At 32.0% G+C, this 22,142-nt stretch overlaps 1 protein-coding gene across 4 annotated transcripts in view; it reads right to left on the bottom strand.

Moving 5' to 3' along the window:
• Positions 1-1,139: 1,139 nt before the first annotated feature.
• LOC119604555 (dnaJ homolog subfamily C member 5 homolog) overlaps positions 1,140-22,142 on the bottom strand; it is a 32,409-nt gene continuing 11,406 nt past the window's right edge. The window contains exons 2-7 of one of the 4 annotated variants that reach the window (XM_037957242.1): positions 19,724-19,862; positions 19,500-19,652; positions 19,292-19,423; positions 14,423-14,485; positions 6,308-6,503; positions 1,283-1,403 (exon numbers count right to left, since the gene is read on the bottom strand). In XM_037957242.1, the coding sequence (XP_037813170.1) occupies positions 1,381-1,403; positions 6,308-6,503; positions 14,423-14,485; positions 19,292-19,423; positions 19,500-19,652; positions 19,724-19,862 (706 nt within the window). In that variant the 3' untranslated portion in view covers positions 1,283-1,380. The other 3 variants (XM_037957243.1, XM_037957244.1, XM_037957245.1) reach the window with 3 other exon arrangements.

The following is a 22,142-nucleotide window of genomic DNA, read 5'->3' as shown; positions in this document are numbered from 1 at the left end:
ACTAGACTATAGACTAGACTATAGACTAGACTATAGACTAGACTATAGACTAGACTATAGACTAGACTAGACTATAGACTAGACTATAGACTAGACTATAGACTAGACTATAGACTACACTATAGATTCGAGTATAGACTTGACAACATACTATAGGATAGACTATAGGCTAGACTATGTACAAGACTATATACTAGATTATATTCTAGTCTATAGTCTAGTCTATAGTATAGTCTACATTCTAGTCTATAGACTAGACTATCAAAAAGTACTAAAGTTTGGAATTTTCCATGTCTGTTGATTTGACGTGATTAAACAAATATTTACTAAAAGTTACGATTTCGACTTAAAGAGAAAACTGAAATAATTTTACTCAAAAACCTAATAACATTTACTAAATACAAATACAATGAATGAGTATTATTAACATGTTAATTGTTGTTGTTGTTGTATTAATAAAAGAATTGTTATTTTATTTAATTAAACATTGTATTATTTATTTAGTCAAATATTTAATAAGAGAGAGGAAAAGAGAGTTTAAGAGAAAGAGAGAGAGAGGGACACACACACAGAGAAATGCAACTAAATAACATTATTTAATTTTGTTTTAATATATATTTTTTATTTTTAAAGACTTTATTAATATTATTTTATTTAGTTTTTGTTTTTTTTTTTTTTTTTTGTAATTTTGATATAAATTAAACAAATACGTACATATACATTCAAGTTATTTACTACATAATGTATATATAATAATTAATTATTTAATTAAGTGGTTTGTTTGTGGTTTTTGGAAAAAGGTATTTATATATAAATATTATACAATTAAAATATAATTATTATAGAAATTTATTTTATTTTGTTTTTTTCTTTAAATTTGGTTGTTAAATTTTTGAAATATATTTAATTAGTTTTGTTTATATAATTACAATTTAATATTTGTTTTCTTGTGTTTTTTTTTTTAAATATGATGACTTAATTATTAAACTTTTTTTATAGCTTGCCTTTAGGCTTTTTTTCTCATTATTGTTTTTAAATTGTTTATGAAACATGGCATCTTTTACTTTTTAGTTTTTGTTTATGTTTAAAGCCTTTTTTCATTCTGTTTTTTTTAATTAAATTTATTTTCTTGTTTATTTGGTACTTGGAATTGTTTTTTTTTAGTTTTAAGTTTTATTTTCTTTGTTGGTTGTTGTAAATAATTACTTTTTTTGTTTGTTTTTTATAGTTAATAATATTAAATACTTTAATATTTTACATTATTTAAAAAAATAATAATAATAATAAGAAGGAAATAAACATTTATGCATAAATAATGTTTGTAAAATTTCGTAATGTTGTGGTTGAAATAAATGTTGTTTAATGTGTGGTGAAGAAGTTTCAATATTTTTGGTTTACCATATCTGAGAGGAAAAAAAAAGAAAATTAAATTTAAATAAACACATAAATTAAATAATTTTATGAGATATTTTAAACAAATTATTAATGCAACATTAGAACAATAATGTGTAAAACAACAAAAATCATGCTAAAAACAAGAATGATTGGAGCTGTGTTAAGCGTTTTTTGGGAAAAATGTTACTGAAATCTAATCATATTTTTGTTTTAGACAAAAAAGTATTCGTTAAGATGCAGCGCTGTGATGCATTTCCGAACAGGCTCAAAATTATAAAAAATACTCTAACATAATACTCTAAGGTATCCTTTAGCTAACTAAAGGTTTAAATTTCAAGTTTCTAAAGCCAATACTTTCCTTTTCTTAAACTTCAAATACAAAATTAATATCAAAGTTGTTCCTTTTTAAGGATATTAATACATTTTGGTAACAATCATCCTTATTAAAGATGGAAATTTCATAAAGAGTTTAATATCATATCTTCTACTATGAAATATTCATGTCTAACCTCACAATTTATCAATCAAAAGTTTCGATATAACTCCGCCTAAACTTTTCGCATTTTGCTTAAAGTAATTAAGTAATTATACAGGGCGACCATATTACAAAAATAACGAAACCTTGGGACTAGAATACACTTATCTAAAGGATTAAGCTGTGCTAAATCTGAATCTAACCTCACTATTTAAATTTCGAGATAACTTCGCCTAAAAGTAAAAACCACGTTTTCGCCATATAGGAGCCCTTTTAAAAACTCGAAATGATTTTTATCTGAAACCCTTAACTATTGTCTTATTGAGTAGTGAAATTCTGAGATAAAATTTAGATTCTGCGCAGCTTGAATCTTCAGAAAAGTGATAGATGTTTTTTGGGCCCGATAGAACTTACTTTACTGTCATATTAACTGTTATGTTGAGCTCACTTTTTGCCATTTATAAACAGTATAATCTGGCAAATCATCACGAATAGATTAAGGTTTGAACATCGCCACCAAATTAACCAAAATGTCTTTCAAAATCAGTCATTAAAGTTTTATTGCAAAATTAATTTCATTTTGGGAACTTGGAACTGGCAACGCAACCTGAAATGGCAACTAATATACATAATCGACACAATGTCCATTGATAAGGCTTATTTCTTATTTAATAGGTTAGTGTTTATGTGATTTAGCCGAGTTAAAAGGGAGCTTTCTACAGGATGGCGCTAAGTGTTACCCCACAACCGGAACTGATTAAGACACAAATTAGAAGGTTATTAAGAATAGTAAGGTCTTGAAATGTTATGTAGTTCATTCCAGTTTAGTACTGAACACTAATAGTGGAGTTAGGTCGGTGAAACCTTCTACCTGCTACTACTGCAGGTTAATCCCCAATAAATTAAGGAGCTCCACTAACCATTCCTGACACAGTAGGATGGATAACAGGGTATCCAAGTCCTTATGACCGATTTAGAATGCCAAGGCAACGAGTATACTATTAAGGTTGGACAGTAGGAGTATTAGAATTCTGATAGGAGTGATAGACGGTCGACTAGAATAGACAGAGATGTTCGTACACATCGAATTTATTTTATGTCATGAGTTGATCCTTTATAATCTAGTCATTGGTTAAAGATTTGTTGGCCTGTGTTATCGAGGGACTGCACTCAATAGTCGCTATCTCTTATTATTGAAATATTTAAGTGCTTTTTAAGATAGAGAGTCTTGAATATAATCCCTACGTATCCGGTATTAACACATGCATTTATATAGAATCAAAGCTAGAAACATAGATCTTTAATATAAATAACTGTTCAGTTAACATTTAAACGGACTGTAATTCAAATTGTGGAGCCCTTAGTATAAATAGATAAAATTCTTCAAAAGTATTTCATTCTGAAAAGGTGTTCATATGGGGGCTAGAACCCGGTCATTATGAACATCGACAGTTAAGGTTCATATACAACTTAGTTGTGTCGGTTTTTGTAGAAACCCAAGTTTTTTTACATAAAAATGAGCTCCCATCATTTTCAATAGGTTTCATGTTTATGCGAAAAAAGAGGCGAATTCCAATTTCATCAAATTATCTGAAAAATAAAAATTACAGCATGTACTCGAACAGAATGTTCAAAGCAGAGATCGTAGCGATCTAGAAATCGATGGAACTGATACGGAATCATATAGATCTGGTGTTGTTTGTGACAATTTAGGTCCATCTCAAGCTGGCCTTAGAACATTCATGCTTGGTTTCGGATTGTAAAAATACCCTTTCGAGACATTAAGAGAATATTGCAATGTGCATGACAATGAGGTTGCAGACGAACTAGCTAGATTATTTTTTAACCTATACAAAAGTGAAAGGAAGAAGGAGTAAAACCACCCATCTGTCAATATTACAGTCCTTAAATAGTAAAACGGATTGCAAAGACCTTATGGCCAACACTGGATGTAAAGTTCATCAAGATACCTTTAAAACTGGATCATTCCCGCGACAGCCGGTTCTACGTACCATAATGATCCGAATTATTCGGTCAAGGGATATCAACCCCAGCAACAACAAAAGGATTGGATAGGGTCCTTGCTTTGCTTAAACAAGGCTTTTGCCAGTAAGTGGCACTGTTACATACTGGCCGGTTATGTGAAGATGCCGAGAAGCTAGAAACAATTGATCATATAGAGTACAGAATCTCAGGTTAAAATGTCTGGGATATTGTGGCGCTCAACCCACGCAGTCTATTAGGCTTTATAAGAGAAATCAGTCATTTCTCCAACTAGGTTTCGTAGAGACAATTGAGCATATAGATTACAGAATCTCTGATTGAAATGGCTGGAATATTGCGGGTCTCTAGCCTCGCAGTCTCTTAGGCTTCTTCACGGAATTCAACTAGGGTTTGTTGAAATGGCTGGGATATTACGGAACTCTAGCTTCGCAGTCTCTTAGGCTCTTATTCTTCTTCACAGGAATCAGTCATTTCTCCAACTAGGTTTCGTAGAGACAATTGTACATATAGAGTACAGAATTTCAGGTTGAAACGACAGGGATATTGCGAGACTCTAGCTTCGCAGTCTCTTAGGTTTCTTTACGGGAATCAGTCATAGGTTTTGTAGAGACAATTGAGCATATAGATTGCAGAATCTCAGGGATATTACGGGTCTCTAGCATCGCAGTCTCTTAGACTTCTTCACGGGAATCATTCATATCTTCGACTAGGTTTTGTCGAGACAATTGACCATATAGATTACAGAATCTCAGATTGAAATGGCTGGGATATTGCGGGACTCTAGCCTCGCGGTCTATTAGGTTTTATCTGGAGAATCAGTGATTTCTTCGTTTTGTAGAGAGTTTTAGATTCCCTTACACTTTCTTCTTTAATGAACTGATTCGTTATAATTTCTAGGTTGGAAACCATTGGGAGCCGACCTGTTTACCGTCATCTCTTCTCTCACTTTATATTATTTTTGTTTCTCTATTTTAGGATTTCATTCAACAGATGTCAAAAGGTGTTAGAGTCTAACAGTCTTTTTTAGATACTTTGTATAGTGTAAGAGGTTTATTAATAAACATTTAACAAAGGTTTATAGAACCAAATTTTGCATGAAATTGTTTTGATACCAAACATTTTTCTAACAAAATCTTTTCAAAAAAACGTATTTCAATATAAATCAATAGAAGCTCCAATATAAATGAAGTGCATATGTATTCTATTATTTGCAGGAATCTGGATAAGACTTATCCATAATACAAAACTCACTGCTAACTAACTGGCTGCTAACTTTTTCCTATGTAAGTTTTTATTAGAAACAGATATCAACTTGCTAGTTAACGGCCAGTTTTGTATTAAGAACAAGCCCCTTAATGTTTAAAATGGCAGTGTCAAACTCTTTTAACAATTACTTCATTCTTCTTTTAAAACATTCCATAATAAGCTTTTATTAGGATATAAATTAATAAAAATGTTAGCGGAAAACTTATTCAAAACCTTTACATACTTACTGTCACATGAAGAAACAATGAAAATGTTTTGATTTACATTATTTTTAGATTTTTTTTTATAAAATTTTTAAGAAATAAAATTTGTTGCCAAAACAAAAAACTAATGATAAAACACATTAAAAGGAATTATTTCCAACAAATAGCTATAAAATATTTTATGTGATAAGAAAAAAAAAGTAGAAATAATTTATTATTAAAAAAAATCTTTGGCTAATTATGTGTGTTAATGAAAGAACTGAGCAATTAGTTAATAATAAATTTTTAAAAAAATGAATGTTAATATTAAATTTTAAGTGAATTAATTATATATGTTTTATACTAATATTATTTGCAATTATTAATGTTTTTAATTTTGTCTATGTTTTTTCTTTAAATAGGTTTACTTTTACGTTTTTTCTTTGTTATAATTATTGAATAAACAACATTTAATTCGATGGTCTTAACGCATTTAATTCATATAATTATATAATTTTTCCCAAGATGTTTTGTTTGTTTTGTTATTTTTGCAGTATTTTTTTCAACGATTTTTCTCAGTAAGTAATTTGCAAAAATATCAATTGATTTGTTTTTTTCTTAATAATGTTTTTTTATATTGTTTTTAAATATTTGTTTTTTTATTATCTCTTCAATTATATAAATATATATAAGTTATTCAATAGAAGAATGCAACACCATAACTATGTTTGTAATTAGTTTTATAAAATGGTTTTTTTCTTAAGTTTCCGTTTTATAATTTATTTAATTTTCCCCCTTTTAAAAAAAATTATCAAAGTTTTTGTTAAATTTTTCATTTTTCATTTTTCTTTGTAGTATTAAGTAATTTTTTCTTTTAGCTACGATTTTGTTGTTGTTGTTTTTATTGTTTATTAACAAAACAATTGTTTTTATTATTATTATGAGGGTTTGGAGGGAAGGTAAGTAGTAGTTTCTTTTTATATACCTGGGGTATAAGTTGTTTGCTCTGTTGTATTCAATGAAGTTTGCTCTGTGGCTGCAACTGGAGCACCAGTAAATGGATTTACACCTGTGGCCGGTGGTGGTGGCATTGCAAATACGGGTTGACCACCTGCGTTTGATGTAGTTCCTTGATTTCCTTGAGATGACATGGTTGGATCTGCATCCAAATCAACTTCCTCCTATAAAAATTCCAAAAAAGTATACAAATGTTTAATTTATCATTTAGCATAAGAATATTTAAAAAAGTAATATATCTATTTATAAGTATATTAAACCATTTTGTCTATATTTTTATTCTTTTCATCATACATTAAATAAATAATATTTTAAAATAAAATTTTGAAGTTTTTTCTTTCGTTTGGTCAATTTTTGTTAGAGATTACAGAAGAAATCAGTGCTTAGAAAGTACCTTGATGCAGTAAGTAAGGTGGAAGCATTTTGGGCAACAAATACAACAACATACAATACATCGAAATCTGTTCAATCAATTTTGATTTTAAAGTTATTGATAACTTAATATCGATTTAAAGCTGGAGGTCCACACTACAGGGTATACAGAGGCATCACGAGCAAAAAACTATTTCCCTCTCTTTCGTACAAAACGATTTCAATGATTTTTTTAGCTGTATTTTATATACCTCTTCTCACCAAACAATTTCAAAATCAAACAAAAGCTGATTTTAGACTTTTTTAAATGTCAAAAGTGACACCTCTGTATACTTTGTGGTCCACACCACGAGTTCTACGCTTCTTCGCATCCTACGTGGCTGTCAAAAAAGTAGAATCAATGTTGTTGTGTGCTACATGCTACAAGCTTAAAGGCGTAGGATGCCTTGACGCTTAGAATGCTTAAAGTAGATATACTTTCTACTTTTGTAAGTGTCATAAGCGGCGCACGAATATGTCAGCTGATTTTGACAACTTATACTCTATTTTTAATGTGTATTTATCAACTTTAATAAACTAAAAAGAGTTAAATTTTGAAAATATAAATAAAAAACTAAAAAAAAACGCGAAGATATTTGTAAATTAAGCAAAAAATTGACTCTTAAGAAGCGTAGCAAGTAACTTGATGCGTGGGATGCAAAGAAAGGTATGAAAAGCACGAAATTCTTTGCCGTAAAGTGTGGACCTCCAGCTTAAGAGTTCTCAGTTTTCTGATTCCTTTATTAATGTGGATTTCCTTTAAAACATCATAGAATACCGTGGCTTTTTGGAGTTTACATATATTGGAATAAGAACGGGGTCCAATCTACACAGGCTATTATTTATTACTCTTCTAAACTTGCCCTTTTCGTTTAAAGTGTGCAATATGGAACAACGAACCAAAACCAGGTAAATATGGCCAGTGTTGAATAAAAATGCACGACCTATCTTCTAAAATTATGATGCTCCGAACATAGCAACTTTATTGCTGTCACTACAGGACACTTTAAACTTGGCAGACTTGGTTCACCCTACAACAACTTCTGTATAAGTTCTTTCGTTCTATGAACTTTCTTAGGCAAGGTGAAGCAACGAAGGAAAGAATGACCAGTGGAAATGGCACGGCTATCTCCTAGAATAATTTTCTCCCAACTAGTCAACTCGAAGGCTATCACTAGCGGTTTACCTTACAATGATGAATAAATCTATTGATCGTATTCATCGTTATTGCACCAAAGTGCTAGTCAGCAGCACATGGGGTATGGGATAAAGAAACCTTATTAGCTACATAAAAAAACGATTGATTGGTCAGTGGTTAATTATTCTGCTTCAGTGTGGCCACCTTCGCTCAGTGATACCCAGTGGAGAAACATTCAAAGCTGCCAAAAAGCTGTCCTAAGGACTGTAACGGGTTGCCTACAAATTACCTCTGAACATCATCTATACGAGGAAACGAATGACCTCCTAGTCGAGGAACATAATGTCATGTTGACTAATCAGTTCACCGGAGAAGTCATCCTAACTTTAACATCACACAGTTGGATGCTCCCCCAAGGCATGTTAGGAAGGATCTTCGTATATAAGAGGAGAACATACGCAGTTATATGCAGGATCCAATAGATGAGTCCTCGTATATGGTAGCTTTAAACGACATTCATAGAGATGCCATCAATTCCGCGGTCACAGAATACTGCATGAATGTCGTACTTGGAGGTCACTCACCGCCCATAGCAGACACAGCAGAAAACCTGCCGCGGAAAATAAAATTACTTCTTCTACTACTATGATCAGGATTGAGCAACAGGCTTAATGCCTACTGGTCACACATAGACCGTGCCGTCCCAACGTATGTCCAGCATGTGATCAAGGTCCCCATGATACCCACCACATATTCAACTGCTCAGCCAACCCTACTTCACTTTGTCTAATGGATTTATGGACACATCCAGTTGAAGTAGCACAATTTTTAGGCCTGGACATTATATTATTGTATAGTTTTAGCTACTACAACAATTTTTAAGACAGTGACTATTATGGAAACCAATTTTCAGCAATTTGCGACGATCCATTTGAAACTGGAGCAGCTTCGGGTGTTTGGCCATTCTGACATACCTGGCAAAAAACATTGCGTACAAACTGTCCAAAGCCACTTTAAGGACATTGACCTTGTAAGATTTTATGATTACGAAATTATTTCATGATTTTAAACACTACAGATCACAATGATAAAGAAAATTTCCTCTGTCTCTGCCCTTTTTGCTAGAGATCAGGATTGGCACATAACTTGGTGGATATATCAAATATCAATATGCTTCTAAAAATTCCGTTTGATTGTACTTACTACTGCACACCCCAAACCATTTTGTGATAGAGACTTCTCCATGTGGATTCAGTAGAATACGAATGAGATGGAACTAATCCTTCGTGATGTATCACACAAGATTTTCATTGATGGCTTTAAAACAAAGGATGTAGTGAGTGGCAAACTGAGAAAAAACACAACTTATGTATGTTGCACACTCGGGAACGAGATTTTCTTTTGGACTTCATGCTATTAAACTTAGGTTCTAGTTTCTATGAGCTAACAATTTGGTCTATACAACATGAAACTTGGTCATTGAATGTCGATCATCTTTTAATAAGATGACGAAATATTCCGTAGTGTGACACCTTGACACCTGGAGATACCTTTGTAGACAAAACTCGTAAGGGATGATATCTACAGCTTAGACGAAATAATATTCTCTAGATACAAATGATCGATTTGAGACATGCACAACGAATATGAAATTCATATGGCCAATCAAGGCTACCTAAAGAAAGACGAAGATAATGTGGTCAATGTATAATCCACAACGATCACAAGCCTTGTTATATATTTCGAGAGCTCAGCTATGAAACGCAATTGCAGTGGTCAATGGCATTTTGTTCGTCTTAATTTAGATTTCTTGTACTATATCGAATGCCATCAACTCAATAAAGAAAATTATGATCATATTTACGCGATAGGATACGACCAAGAGTAATTAGGTCGAAGTTTACTTTTACGCAGAACTTTCCTTAGTGATGTAAACATATGGAAACTCTGCTCGTTAAGTTTTTACCAATAGCCCACTCCTTTAAATGTCGAATATATCGGTACCAACTATAGTCCTCAAAATTTTATAAGGACAATTTTGTCATTCATATGAAAATTTGAAAGAAGAAATTGTAGGACTAGCAATAGCGGACGTGGTACCTCCCATATGAGTTAAATAAAAAAATTGTATAGCAAGGTTTGCTCAACAAATTTGCGATCCACGTGAACTATTGGGTGAAAAATTGGCGGATTAGTAATAATGTCATGGCACCTTCCATATGAATAAGATAAAATTTTCAAATCTGGAACGAACAACTATGACATCCATGCAAACATATGGGTAATAATTTGGAGGATTTGCAATAGGGAGAAACTATTTAAATCCATATGAACAGTTGGAAAATTGACGGACTTGGGTAAGCACCTTCTAAATAGATAAAAAACACAGGTAGGAGTCCTCAGTATTTGTAGATGTAGTTTTAGTATAAATATGAACATTTGGTTCAAGGATAATTGGATTAGCAATAGTAGGCGAAGCACCTCCCATATACATATGTACAGTGTACATAATTTAAATAAAAGGAATTACGAAAAATCGTAGAGGCTTATTATGTATGTTGTTTTTAGGATAGCGAAGAACACTGGGTTAGCTAATAAGACAATATAAAAAGGTTAAAGGTCACTATTACATAAATCGATTAGATAGAAGTTAAATGCGTTAAGCTAAACATTTTCTTTTTGAAACGAATTATTCTTCAAAATTATTTCAATTACTTAGAAAATCTGTTCTAGTTCAGTTCTAGTTCAGTTCTAGTTCAGTTCTAGTTCAGTTCTAGTTCTGTTCTAGTTCTGTTCTAGTTCTGTTCTAGTTCTGTTCTAGTTCTGTTCTAGTTCTATTCTAGTTCGGTTCTAGTTCTGTTCTAGTTCTGTTCTAGTTCTAGTTCTGTTCTAGTTCTGCTCTAGTTCTGTTCTAGTTCTGTTCTAGTTCTGTTCTAGTTGTGTTCTAGTTCTGTTCTAGTTCTGTTCTAGTTGTGTTCTAGTTGTGTACTAGTTCTGTTCTAGTGCTGTTCTAGTTCTGTTCTAGTTCTGTTCTAGTTCTGTTCTAGTTCTGTTCTAGTTCTGTTCTAGTTCTGTTCTAGTTCTGTTCTAGTTCTGTTCTAGTTCTGTTCTAGTTCTGTTCTAGTTCTGTTCTAGTTCTGTTCTAGTTCTGTTCTAGTTCTGTTCTAGTTCTGTTCTAGATCTGTTCTAGTTCTGTTCTAGTTCTGTTCTAGTTCTGTACTAGTTCTGTTCTAGTTCTGTTCTAGTTCTGTTCTAGTTCTGTTCTAGTTCTGTTTTAGTTCTGTTCTAGTTCTGTTCTAGTTCTAGTTCTAGTTCTGTTCTAGTTCTGTTCTAGTTCTGTTCTAGTTCTGTTCTAGTTCTGTTCTAGTTCTGTTCTAGTTCTGTTCTAGTTCTGTTCTAGTTCTGTTCTAGTTCTGTTCTAGTTCTGTTCTAGTTCTGTTCTAGTTCTGTTCTAGTTCTGTTCTAGTTCTGTTCTAGTTCTGTTCTAGTTCTGTTAGTTCTGTACTAGTTCTGTTCTAGTTCTGTTCTAGTTCTGTTCTAGTTCTGTTTTAGTTCTGTTCTAGTTCTGTTCTAGTTCTGTTCTAGTTCTGTTCTAGTTCTGTTCTAGTTCTGTTCTAGTTCTGTTCTAGTTTGTTCTAGTTCTGTTCTAGTTCTGTTCTAGTTCTGTTCTAGTTCTGTTCTAGTTCTGTTCTAGTTCTGTTCTAGTTCTGTTCTAGTTCTGTTCTAGTTCTGTTCTAGTTCTGTTCTGTTCTAGTTCTGTTCTAGTTCTGTTCTAGTTCTGTTCTAGTTCTGTTCTAGTTCTGTACTAGTTCTGTTCTAGTTCTGTTCTAGTTCTGTTCTAGTTCTGTTCTAGTTCTGTTCTAGTTCTGTTCTAGTTCTGTTCTAGTTCTAGTTCTGTTCTAGTTCTGTTCTAGTTCTGTTCTAGCTCTGTTCTTGTTCTGTTCTAGTTTTGTTCTAGTCCTGTTCTAGTTCTGTTCTAGTTCTGTTCTAGTTCTGTTCTAGTTCTGTTCTAGTTCTGTTCTAGTTCTGTTCTAGTTCTGTTCTAGTTCTGTTCTAGTTCAGTTCTAGTTCAGTTCTAGTTCAGTTCTAGTTCAGTTCTAGTTCAGTTCTAGTTCAGTTCTAGTTCAGTTCTAGTTCAGTTCTAGTTCAGTTCTAGTTCAGTTCTAGTTCAGTTCTAGTTCAGTTCTAGTTCAGTTCTAGTTCAGTTCTAGTTCAGTTCTAGTTCAGTTCTAGTTCAGTTCTAGTTCAGTTCTAGTTCAGTTCTAGTTCAGTTCTAGTTCAGTTCTAGTTCAGTTCTAGTTCAGTTCTAGTTCAGTTCTAGTTCAGTTCTAGTTCAGTTCTAGTTCAGTTCTAGTTCAGTTCTAGTTCAGTTCTAGTTCAGTTCTAGTTCAGTTCTAGTTCAGTTCTAGTTCAGTTCTAGTTCAGTTCTAGTTCAGTTCTAGTTCAGTTCTAGTTCAGTTCTAGTTCAGTTCTAGTTCAGTTCTAGTTCAGTTGTCGTTCTGTTCTAGTTCTGTTCTGTTCTGTTCGTCTGTTCTAGTTCTAGTTCTGTTCTAGTTCTGTTCTAGTTCAGTTCTAGTTCTGTTCTGTTCTAGTTCTGTTCTAGTTCTGTTCTAGTTCTGTTCTAGTTCTGTTCTAGTTCTGTTCTAGTTCTGTTCTAGTTCTGTTCTAGTTCTGTTCTAGTTCTGTTCTAGTTCTGTTCTAGTTCTGTTCTAGTTCTGTTCTAGTTCTGTTCTAGTTCTGTTCTAGTTCTGTTCTAGTTCTGTTCTAGTTCAGTTCTAGTTCAGTTCTAGTTCAGTTCTAGTTCAGTTCTAGTTCAGTTCTAGTTCAGTTCTAGTTCAGTTCTAGTTCAGTTCTAGTTCAGTTCTAGTTCAGTTCTAGTTCAGTTCTAGTTCAGTTCTAGTTCAGTTCTAGTTCAGTTCTAGTTCAGTTCTAGTTCAGTTCTAGTTCAGTTCTAGTTCAGTTCTAGTTCAGTTCTAGTTCAGTTCTAGTTCAGTTCTAGTTCAGTTCTAGTTCAGTTCTAGTTCAGTTCTAGTTCAGTTCTAGTTCAGTTCTAGTTCAGTTCTAGTTCAGTTCTAGTTCAGTTCTAGTTCAGTTCTAGTTCAGTTCTAGTTCAGTTCTAGTTCAGTTCTAGTTCAGTTCTAGTTCAGTTCTAGTTCAGTTCTAGTTCAGTTCTAGTTCAGTTCTAGTTCAGTTCTAGTTCAGTTCTAGTTCAGTTCTAGTTCAGTTCTAGTTCAGTTCTAGTTCAGTTCTAGTTCAGTTCTAGTTCAGTTCTAGTTCAGTTCAGTTCTAGTTCAGTTCTAGTTCAGTTCTAGTTCAGTTCTAGTTCAGTTCTAGTTCAGTTCTAGTTCAGTTCTAGTTCAGTTCTAGTTCAGTTCTAGTTCAGTTCTAGTTCAGTTCTAGTTCAGTTCTAGTTCAGTTCTAGTTCTAGTTCTAGTTCTGTTCTGTTCCGTTCTGTTCTAGTTCTGTTCTAGTTCTGTTCTAGTTCTGTTCTAGTTCTGTTCTAGTTCTGTTCTAGTTCTGTTCTAGTTCTGTTCTAGTTCTGTTCTAGTTCTGTTCTAGTTCTGTTCTAGTTCTGTTCTAGTTCTGTTCTAGTTCTGTTCTAGTTCTGTTCTAGTTCTGTTCTAGTTCTGTTCTAGTTCTGTTCTAGTTTTGTTCATTAACATATAAACATTTAACAAATAGCAGCTTTTATGGAAAGTTTATTTCGCTATAATACTTTTAAAACTTTAAAGATGTAGAAAATCTTATAAGATGTAGAAAATCTTATAAGAGTACATTTGTAAGAATTCAAAATTCAATACTAATTACACAAAATTTCAAATGTTCTAAAATAAGTTTATCTTAGTTTAAGGATAGGAATGGTATTGAGCAAATGAGGAGTAAATAGAAAGTAGTGAAAGCTCATTAGATAGATTAGAAACCATGTTAGTTACATTATTAAAGCTAAAGAATATTGTTGATAGAAATATTAAGTATTTAACATGATCTAGAAAATGGTTTAATAAATACTTATAACTTTTTCATTTATAAATAAACTAAAGGATGCATTAAATATGTATTTCAGTTTAAAGTGGTTTAGATTTTTAGAAATTTGCCAGATTAACTATAATATTTTATTTATAAATACAAATTAATTATACAATCTATACATTAATAGCTTTATATGTATATATTTTTACATAATATGTATTTTGTTGGATATTTAAGAAATTAAAATCGTTAATAGAATAATAAAAATAATATTGTTAGTTATATAGTTAAAGAAAAACTAAAATATGTTAAATACATAATAATAGCCATTGGTTACAATTTAAAAGTTATAAACTTTACAAGCATAACAAAAAAAATAATAATTATACAACTAGAAAAACAAACAAAAATTAAACTAATAATACACCAACAACATTTTATGCAACATCATGCTAAAAACAACAAAAAAAAAGATAATTTTTATTTTATTTTTGTCTTCTTCTAAAGGAAAGTTAAGTACTAACTACAATTAAATGTAAGCAAATGATCAACAAATGTACTTACAAGTCGTTCAGGTTGACCCATATTTGGGGGACGATCACTAGCTTCTCTAACTTCACCGTCACGCTGTGATGATGGATTTAACAAAAAAGTAATAAGGTAATATAAAATTTTGTTTAATGTTTAAACTTAAATTTCTTTTAAACAATTTTAAAAAATTATAAATGATCAAAGAAAAAAGGATAAATAAAAATTTGTGTTAAAGGAAAGAAAAAGTGAATAAGTGAAAATTATAAAAAAAAAAACAAGAAAAACAAAATTTTATATAATTTAAAATGAATTGAGATTTATACTACTTCGAGTGGTAAATAACCGAGGCTATAGGCGTGGCAGAGTTTAAAGTTAAAAAGTACTTTGTTTTAACAGAATTTAATTTGTAAATTTCAGTCGGAATGTGAATGTGTTTTCTTTAAGTTTTTAATAAATTTTGCGGCAATTCGGCGTCAGTTTTATTTAATAAAGAAATAATTTAACTTTTAGAAATAAAACTGTTTATTACAATTGTTTGCCTTTTGGTGAAATGTTATTGATAATTTTCAACAGCTGGAGGAAATGTGAAGGAAATTTAAGCAAAATATTAGGGTGGAGTAGGTTTTAACGCATTTTAAGGTGTTTCTTTTAGTTAAAACTATTTAAAGGTGTGCTAAAATTAAATTGTACTTCAATTCAGTCATTTGTTTAAAATTTCGAAAAAAAAGTACTCTGTTGCTTGAACAAATATTTAATTTATCAATTAATTAGCAGCACAAACAAATTTTAAGTAAACTTTGAAAATTTTTACTAGTTTTTGTAATTTATTAAAGCTGGAGGTTAATTACTTAAATCGAAAACAAAAAATTTGGAATTTGTAACTTTATCATATTTCAAAAGAAGTTTCTTTTTAATCCAAATAAAGGGCTAGCCCCCGGGGTATTTAGTTACTAATCTAAAGATGTTAGTTACTTTTATATGAATTTTCTCTATCATTGCAGGAAATAATTTTTAGCTAAACACAAATTTTGATTATATTAATTTACAACAAATAACTAATTTTATTTGAAAAACTAATTAATTAGCAATAATCTTTGTGAGCCCTTCACCTTGTTTTTTCTTTCTTTTTATAAGAATTTTTAAACAAACATTTTTATTTATACAAAAGTAATAATTGTAAAATATGATTAGTAAATAAAACAAGTTTTTAGGTTTTTTTTGATGATTTTCGTGAAGATTATTATATGGTGAAATATATGTCATGAAATTAAATGTGTAATTGATTATAAACAATAAGAATAGCGTGCATGTATTAGATAATTTAATAAATTTAAAAAAAAGAATAATTTATAAATTATTATAATAGCGAAAGATGACAAAAAATTGAGAAATGTTAAAAATTAATCTTAAATAGTCTAGTCTAGTATATAAACGTCTGTATTCTGCATTCTAGTCTATAGTCTAGTCTATAGTCTAGTCTATAGTCTAGTCTATAGTCTAGTCTATAGTCTAGTCTATAGTCTATAGACAATCTATAGTCTAGTCTATAGTCTAGTCTGTAGTCTAGTCTATAGTCTAGTCTATAGTCTAGTCTATAGTCTAGTCTATAGTCTAGTCTATAGTCTAGTCTATAGTCTAGTCTATAGTCTAGTCTATAGTCTAGTCTATAGTCTAGTCTAGTCTATAGTCTAGTCTATAGTCTAGTCTAGTCTAGTCTATAGTCTAGTCTATAGTCTAGTCTATAGTCTAGTCTAGTCTATAGTCTAGTCTAGTCTATAGTCTAGTCTATAGTCTAGTCTATAGTCTAGTCTATAGTCTAGTCTATAGTCTAGTCTATAGTCTAGTCTATAGTCTAGTCCAGCGGTTCCCACCGATTTTTACTTCGCGGACCCCTTGAAGAACTTATTTAATTTCGCGGACCCCCATACATATTTTGATATTCTATTGTTCTAAATAATTGTCCATCCGAAAATTGACTTAATAAATGTAGAGATGTCATATCTTTAAAATATTCCCGTACATTGAGAATATATAATGTTTCAGATAGGTTTTCAATTGCATGTTTTGAAGATAGAATGACTTCTTTGTTGATATGTTAACATGATGTTTCATTTTATGATCGTGAGATCTTTCATGTTCATTTTTCTTCAAGGTAGCGAAAAGGTTTCTTTATCAAATATTGTCACATGTGCTTAAAGAGTCACGTTTCAAAAATTTGTTGCGATTGCAAAGGGTGAACTGAGTAAGTGAGCTAAGTTTTCTGGGAAAATAATATAAGAAAGTTGGACTTCTTCTATGTTGTTGCGGAATGCGTTATCCGCATAATATATGATTTGAACTCATTGTTAAAGTACTTTGAATTTGGAGCTTAAATTTGAATTTTAAAATACCAACGAATTATTTTACTTCATGGTTTTTGACTACATATTTACGCGAAACGCTATGGATTTTCTGATGTTAATTTAATAATATGTATTGGTCGACAAAATCAAGTTCAAATCTGTGTATCATGTCGGATTGGAATATTTATAAAGAGATGCATAAAGAGTCACCTCTGTTTTGAAAATATATAATTTTAGTCCTTTCAAACAATAATAAGCTTGTCTTTGAATTGAACTTCATACTCCGGAATACCAGTATCCCTAATTTAATTGTAAGGCAGAGTATTATTTGTCTGAAATAAAAACCATTATTTCAGTACATATACAGGAAATAAAAATTACAAATCACGCAATACTTTACTTTATAAAAGTTATACAATAAATTTGTAGGGCCTAGCTTCTTCCTGATAAACAACCGAAAAAATAAAATTCAAAAAGTCACCAAAAAATTTGGGATTATTGCACAAAAATTGGAGATATTTGTACATACATATAAAAGAATATTGTTTATTCATGTTTTTGTTCGTTCGTCTTCGCGGACCCCCTAGGATTTTACTACGGACCACTAGGGGTCCGCGGACCCCCATTTGGGAACCGTTGGTCTAGTCTATAGTCTAGTCTATAGTCTAGTCTATAGTCTAGTCTATAGTCTAGTCTATAGTCTAGTCTATAGTCTAGTCTATAGTCTAGTCTATAGTCTAGTCTATAGTCTAGTCTATAGTCTAGTCTATAGTCTAGTCTAAAGTCTAGTCTATAGTCTAGTCTATAGTCTAGTCTATAGTCTAGTCTATAGTCTAGTCTATAGTCTAGTCTATAGTCTAGTCTATAGTCTAGTCTATAGTCTAGTCTATAGTCTAGTCTATAGTCTAGTCTATAGTCTAGTCTATAGTCTAGTCTATAGTCTAGTCTATAGTCTAGTCTATAGTCTAGTCTATAGTCTAGTCTATAGTCTAGTCTATAGTCTAGTCTATAGTCTAGTCTATAGTCCAGTCTATGTTCTTGTCTATAGTCCAGTCTATAGTCTAGTCTATAGTCCAGTCTATAGTCCAGTCAATAGTCTAGTCTATGGTCTAGTCTATAGTCTAGTCTATTGTCTAGTCTATAGTCTAGTCTATAGTCTAGTCTATAGTCTAGTCTATAGTCTAGTCTATAGTCCAGTTTATAGTCTAGTCTATTGTCTAGTCTATAGTCTAGTCTATAGTCAAGTCTATAGTCTAGTCTATAGTCTAGTATATAGTCTAGTCTATTGTCTAGTCTATAGTCTTGTCAATAGTTCATAATCTAGACTATTTATAAGTAATATACAGTCTAGTCTATATTCTAGTCTAGTCAATAATCTAGTCCATTGTCTAGCGAATAGTCAAGTCTATAGTCTAGTCTATAGTCCAGACTATTGTCTAGTCTATAGTCTGGTCTATAGTGGTGCCGGTAGTAAAGTGCATATTCTGGTCTATACTGTTATCTACAGTCTAGTGGAGATTCTAGTGTATAGTCTAGTGCAGAATCTATAGTTTTGTCAATAGTCATGTCAATAGTCTTGTCAATAGACTTGTCAATATTCACTCGAGTAGTCAAAACTATGATCTTTAGTGTAGCCTACAGTCAGACCATAAAATGAACTAACTATAGTCCCAACTACTTATTGTCTAGTCTCTTACTAAATTTCTTGTATTCATCGGTTACGTTAAATACGAAATAAAATCAAAAATTTTATGCATATAAAAATGATTTCAATTACCTTATGTTAATCTTTGATTATGGAAAAAAACTTATAGTTTTATTATTGTTAGCAATTGGCTGTGTTTGTGATCTTGAACTTTTGTTTACAAAAAAAAACTAACAATTTGTTATTACTACTTACTTACCTGTCATTTTGTAGTAAACCAAACAATACTATTTTTATAAAAAAAAGTAACATGCAAAACTTACAACAGAAAAATACCAACATATAAACTCCACAAAAATCATCAACAATATATAAGCATTTGTTGCTATTTAAAATTTTTAGTTACACAAAGCCTTCACCACACAAAAATGGTAGTGTTGCGAATGGGAAATAGTATAAAGGAATTAGGATAATTGAAAAAAAAAAAACTAAGCCAAAAAATTAATGTTATAAAAAGGGCAATAAAAAGACTTTAATAACAATAAAACCCATTTTGCAAGAAATGACGAAATGTGTTAAATTTTTACAAAATTTTACAAGAATTAAAACAAAATTTAAATAATAAAGATAATTTTTCCACAAGGACCTGTCCACATGAATAACAAATTGGGAAACTAGATATGCAAAACAAATTCTTTTATACATTCCTCAAAATGGGTTTAGAAATTAAAAGAAACAAATATTAACAATCAATAAGAAAAGAACAGAAGCTAAGGACTAAATTTTAACTAAAAATTTTTGTTAAAGAAAATTTTGATTTTCTTGTTTTCTTTTCTTTCATTTTTGTTTACTTGAACCTTGAAAAAATATCTATTCCTTTTTGTTTCAATTTAACTTATAATTCTAAGAACTTACATTTAAATGTGAATACTGATCATGTGATTCATTTGCTGGTGGCTTAAATTTGCCACAACAGAAGTTGCAGCAACAACAACAGCAGCAACAGCAACAACAGCCGGTAATTATTGTACAACAAATAACCAAAGCCTGTAAAAATTATAAAAAAAATTATAATTACTTTCCTGCTTCCAAACCAAAGTAGTTTAGCAATGTATAAATGTACCTTAACTGCTGGTGATGTTACCACAAAGTAAGCATTAACATTTTCTTCGCCAAACTGTTCAGCAATGTAAAGACCTAGTGAACCGTAATTATCGTAAATATTACGTTTTGTTTGATCACTTAGTATAGAATGTGCACGATTGACTTCCTTAAACTGTAAATGAAACAAATTATTTGAATTTACAATTATATAAACTAAAATTTATATTTGTAAAATGTGTGTACCTTATCGGCAGCATCAGCATTGTCTGGATTTTTATCTGGATGATATTTTAAAGCAAGTTTCCTATAAGTCTTTTTTATATCTTCAGCTGTTGCTGTTTTAGGAAGTCCTAATATTTCATATAGTGAATCTCCAGCTGTCCTGTAGGGTGAAAAAAATTAATAAAATTTAGTTAATTTTATTAAAAAAAAGTCATTAGATATAAAAACAAAAAGATTATTTATTTATAATGTCTTAAAATCTGATAACATTAAGTTGAATTTGATGAATTTGTCCCTAGTCTTCACTTTTCCAAAAATGCGATAGTACACAATTATAGTTTTATCAGTAAATCGGTTATTGGAAGATAAAGAGGAACTAGAGACAATTGAGTATACAATTTCCACTGCCCTAGAGTACAGAATCTTACGAAACCGTCATCTCAGTAGCTGCTCGCTTTATTCTTGCTGGTCGCATATGAAATACCAGCCCAGGAGATCCAAGACTCGCCCAGCTGAACCTTGCAATCAGATGGTTGGTAAATGGGGATAAGCGGAATAAATGGCTGGATCATTTGAAGAACTGCAACTTGAATTCGGGTATTAGTAAGTTGGGGTGTACAGTTCGAGCTCTCTCCAATCCGACGATGAAGTATGACAGAGTCGCGATTAAGTTTGTAGACATCCCCATTTCCGACCCTGAAGGGTGCTTGAGCGCATTTTGCCCACAATTCTTTGAACACCCTGAGAGAGAGAGGCAAGGCGAAACAAATCGTTGTTCGCAAACTTCACAACCTTCCAGTCCCGGACATACCACAGCCCTTCACCCCAGCTCAAGTTGCAGACGTCATCAACAATGCCAAGCCATCTAAGGCGATTAGCACCGATGGAATATCCATGCTGATGTTGGGGCAAGAGGGGAGTTGAGTACCTGACTATGGTTTTCAACATGGAAAAAGGATAGAGTTATTCCCATTTTAAAACCTGAGAAAGATGCGACGGAAGGACTATCATACAGGCCGATATCCCTCCTATCACCGGACGCGAAGACTTTTGAGGCGTTTCTCCTTTTTTCCCCCAGCTGTCCAGCCATCTAACAGCAGCTCGTCAACAGCATGGTTTCCGCAAAATGTACAGCACCACCACTGCATTAACCACCATTGCCACACAGATTTCACAAAGCTTAAATCAGCAGAGGCTGTTTGAAAGGATGGTCCTACTGGCTCTTGACCTGTCGAAAGCCTTCGACACTGTCAGTCATGCCACACTCTTCGAGGATATCCTGCAATTCACAACAACACGAATAGATGGATCGTAAATTATCTGAGTGGCCGCCGAAGAGTTTAGAGACAGACGCTCCAAAACCCGTAGAGTTAAACAAGGCGTACCTCAAAGTGGAGTGCTATCGCCAATTTCGTTTAACTTCTACCTCTCTAAACTCACCGCAAATCCACAAGAAGTGTACGTGATGTCATATGCGGACGACAGTACAATTATGACAACATTGATGATTTATGTGTTCTGTCAGTGGTTAATTATGCTGCTCCAGTGTGGCTCAGTGATACCCAATGGAGAAACATTCTAAACTGCCAAATTGCCGCCCTAAGAACTGTAACGGGAGGAAACGAAGGTCCTCCCAGTCAAGTAACACAATGTCATGCTGACTAAACGTATAGACTGTGCCGTCCCAACGAATGTGCTGCATGTGGTCAAGGTCCTTATGACACTCTCACTGCTCAACTGCTCAGCTCACTCTACTTCAATTTGTCCAATGGACTTATGGACACATCCAGTTGAAGTAGCAAAATTTTTAGGCCTGGACATTGATTTAGAACCCCCCAACTAGATTATTTTGTAGTTTTAGCTGTTACAACAACAACAACAGAATCTTAGTAAAATGAAATGGTTGGGAAATAACCAGTATATAGTCTAGTCCATGGTCTAGTCTATAGTCAGTCTATAGTCTAGTCTATAGTCTAGTCTATAGTCTAGTCTATAGTCTAGTCTATAGTCTAGTCTATAGTCTAGTCTATAGTCTAGTCTATAGTCTAGTCTATAGTCTAGTCTATAGTCTAGTCTATAGTCTAGTCTATAGTCTAGTCTATAGTCTAGTCTATAGTCTAGTCTATAGTCTAGTCTATAGTCTAGTCTATAGTCTAGTCTATAGTCTAGTCTATAGTCTAGTCTATAGTCTAGTCTATAGTCTAGTCTATAGTCTAGTCTATAGTCTAGTCTATAGTCTAGTCTATAGTCTAGTCTATAGTCTAGTCTATAGTCTAGTCTATAGTCTAGTCTATAGTCTAGTCTATAGTCTAGTCTATAGTCTAGTCTATAGTCTAGTCTATAGTCTAGTCTATAGTCTAGTCTATAGTCTAGTCTATAGTCTAGTCTATAGTCTAGTCTATAGTCTAGTCTATAGTCTAGTCTATAGTCTAGTCTATAG

The sequence above is a fragment of the Lucilia sericata genome, unplaced genomic scaffold (assembly GCF_015586225.1).
Source record: "Lucilia sericata isolate MDLA Ls3-8-SP2 unplaced genomic scaffold, ASM1558622v1 Contig000403F_arrow, whole genome shotgun sequence".
In the NCBI taxonomy this organism is placed as follows: Eukaryota; Metazoa; Arthropoda; class Insecta; order Diptera; family Calliphoridae; genus Lucilia; species Lucilia sericata.
Note: the sequence above shows the minus strand (reverse complement) of the source record. Positions and strands in the feature narration are given on the sequence as shown.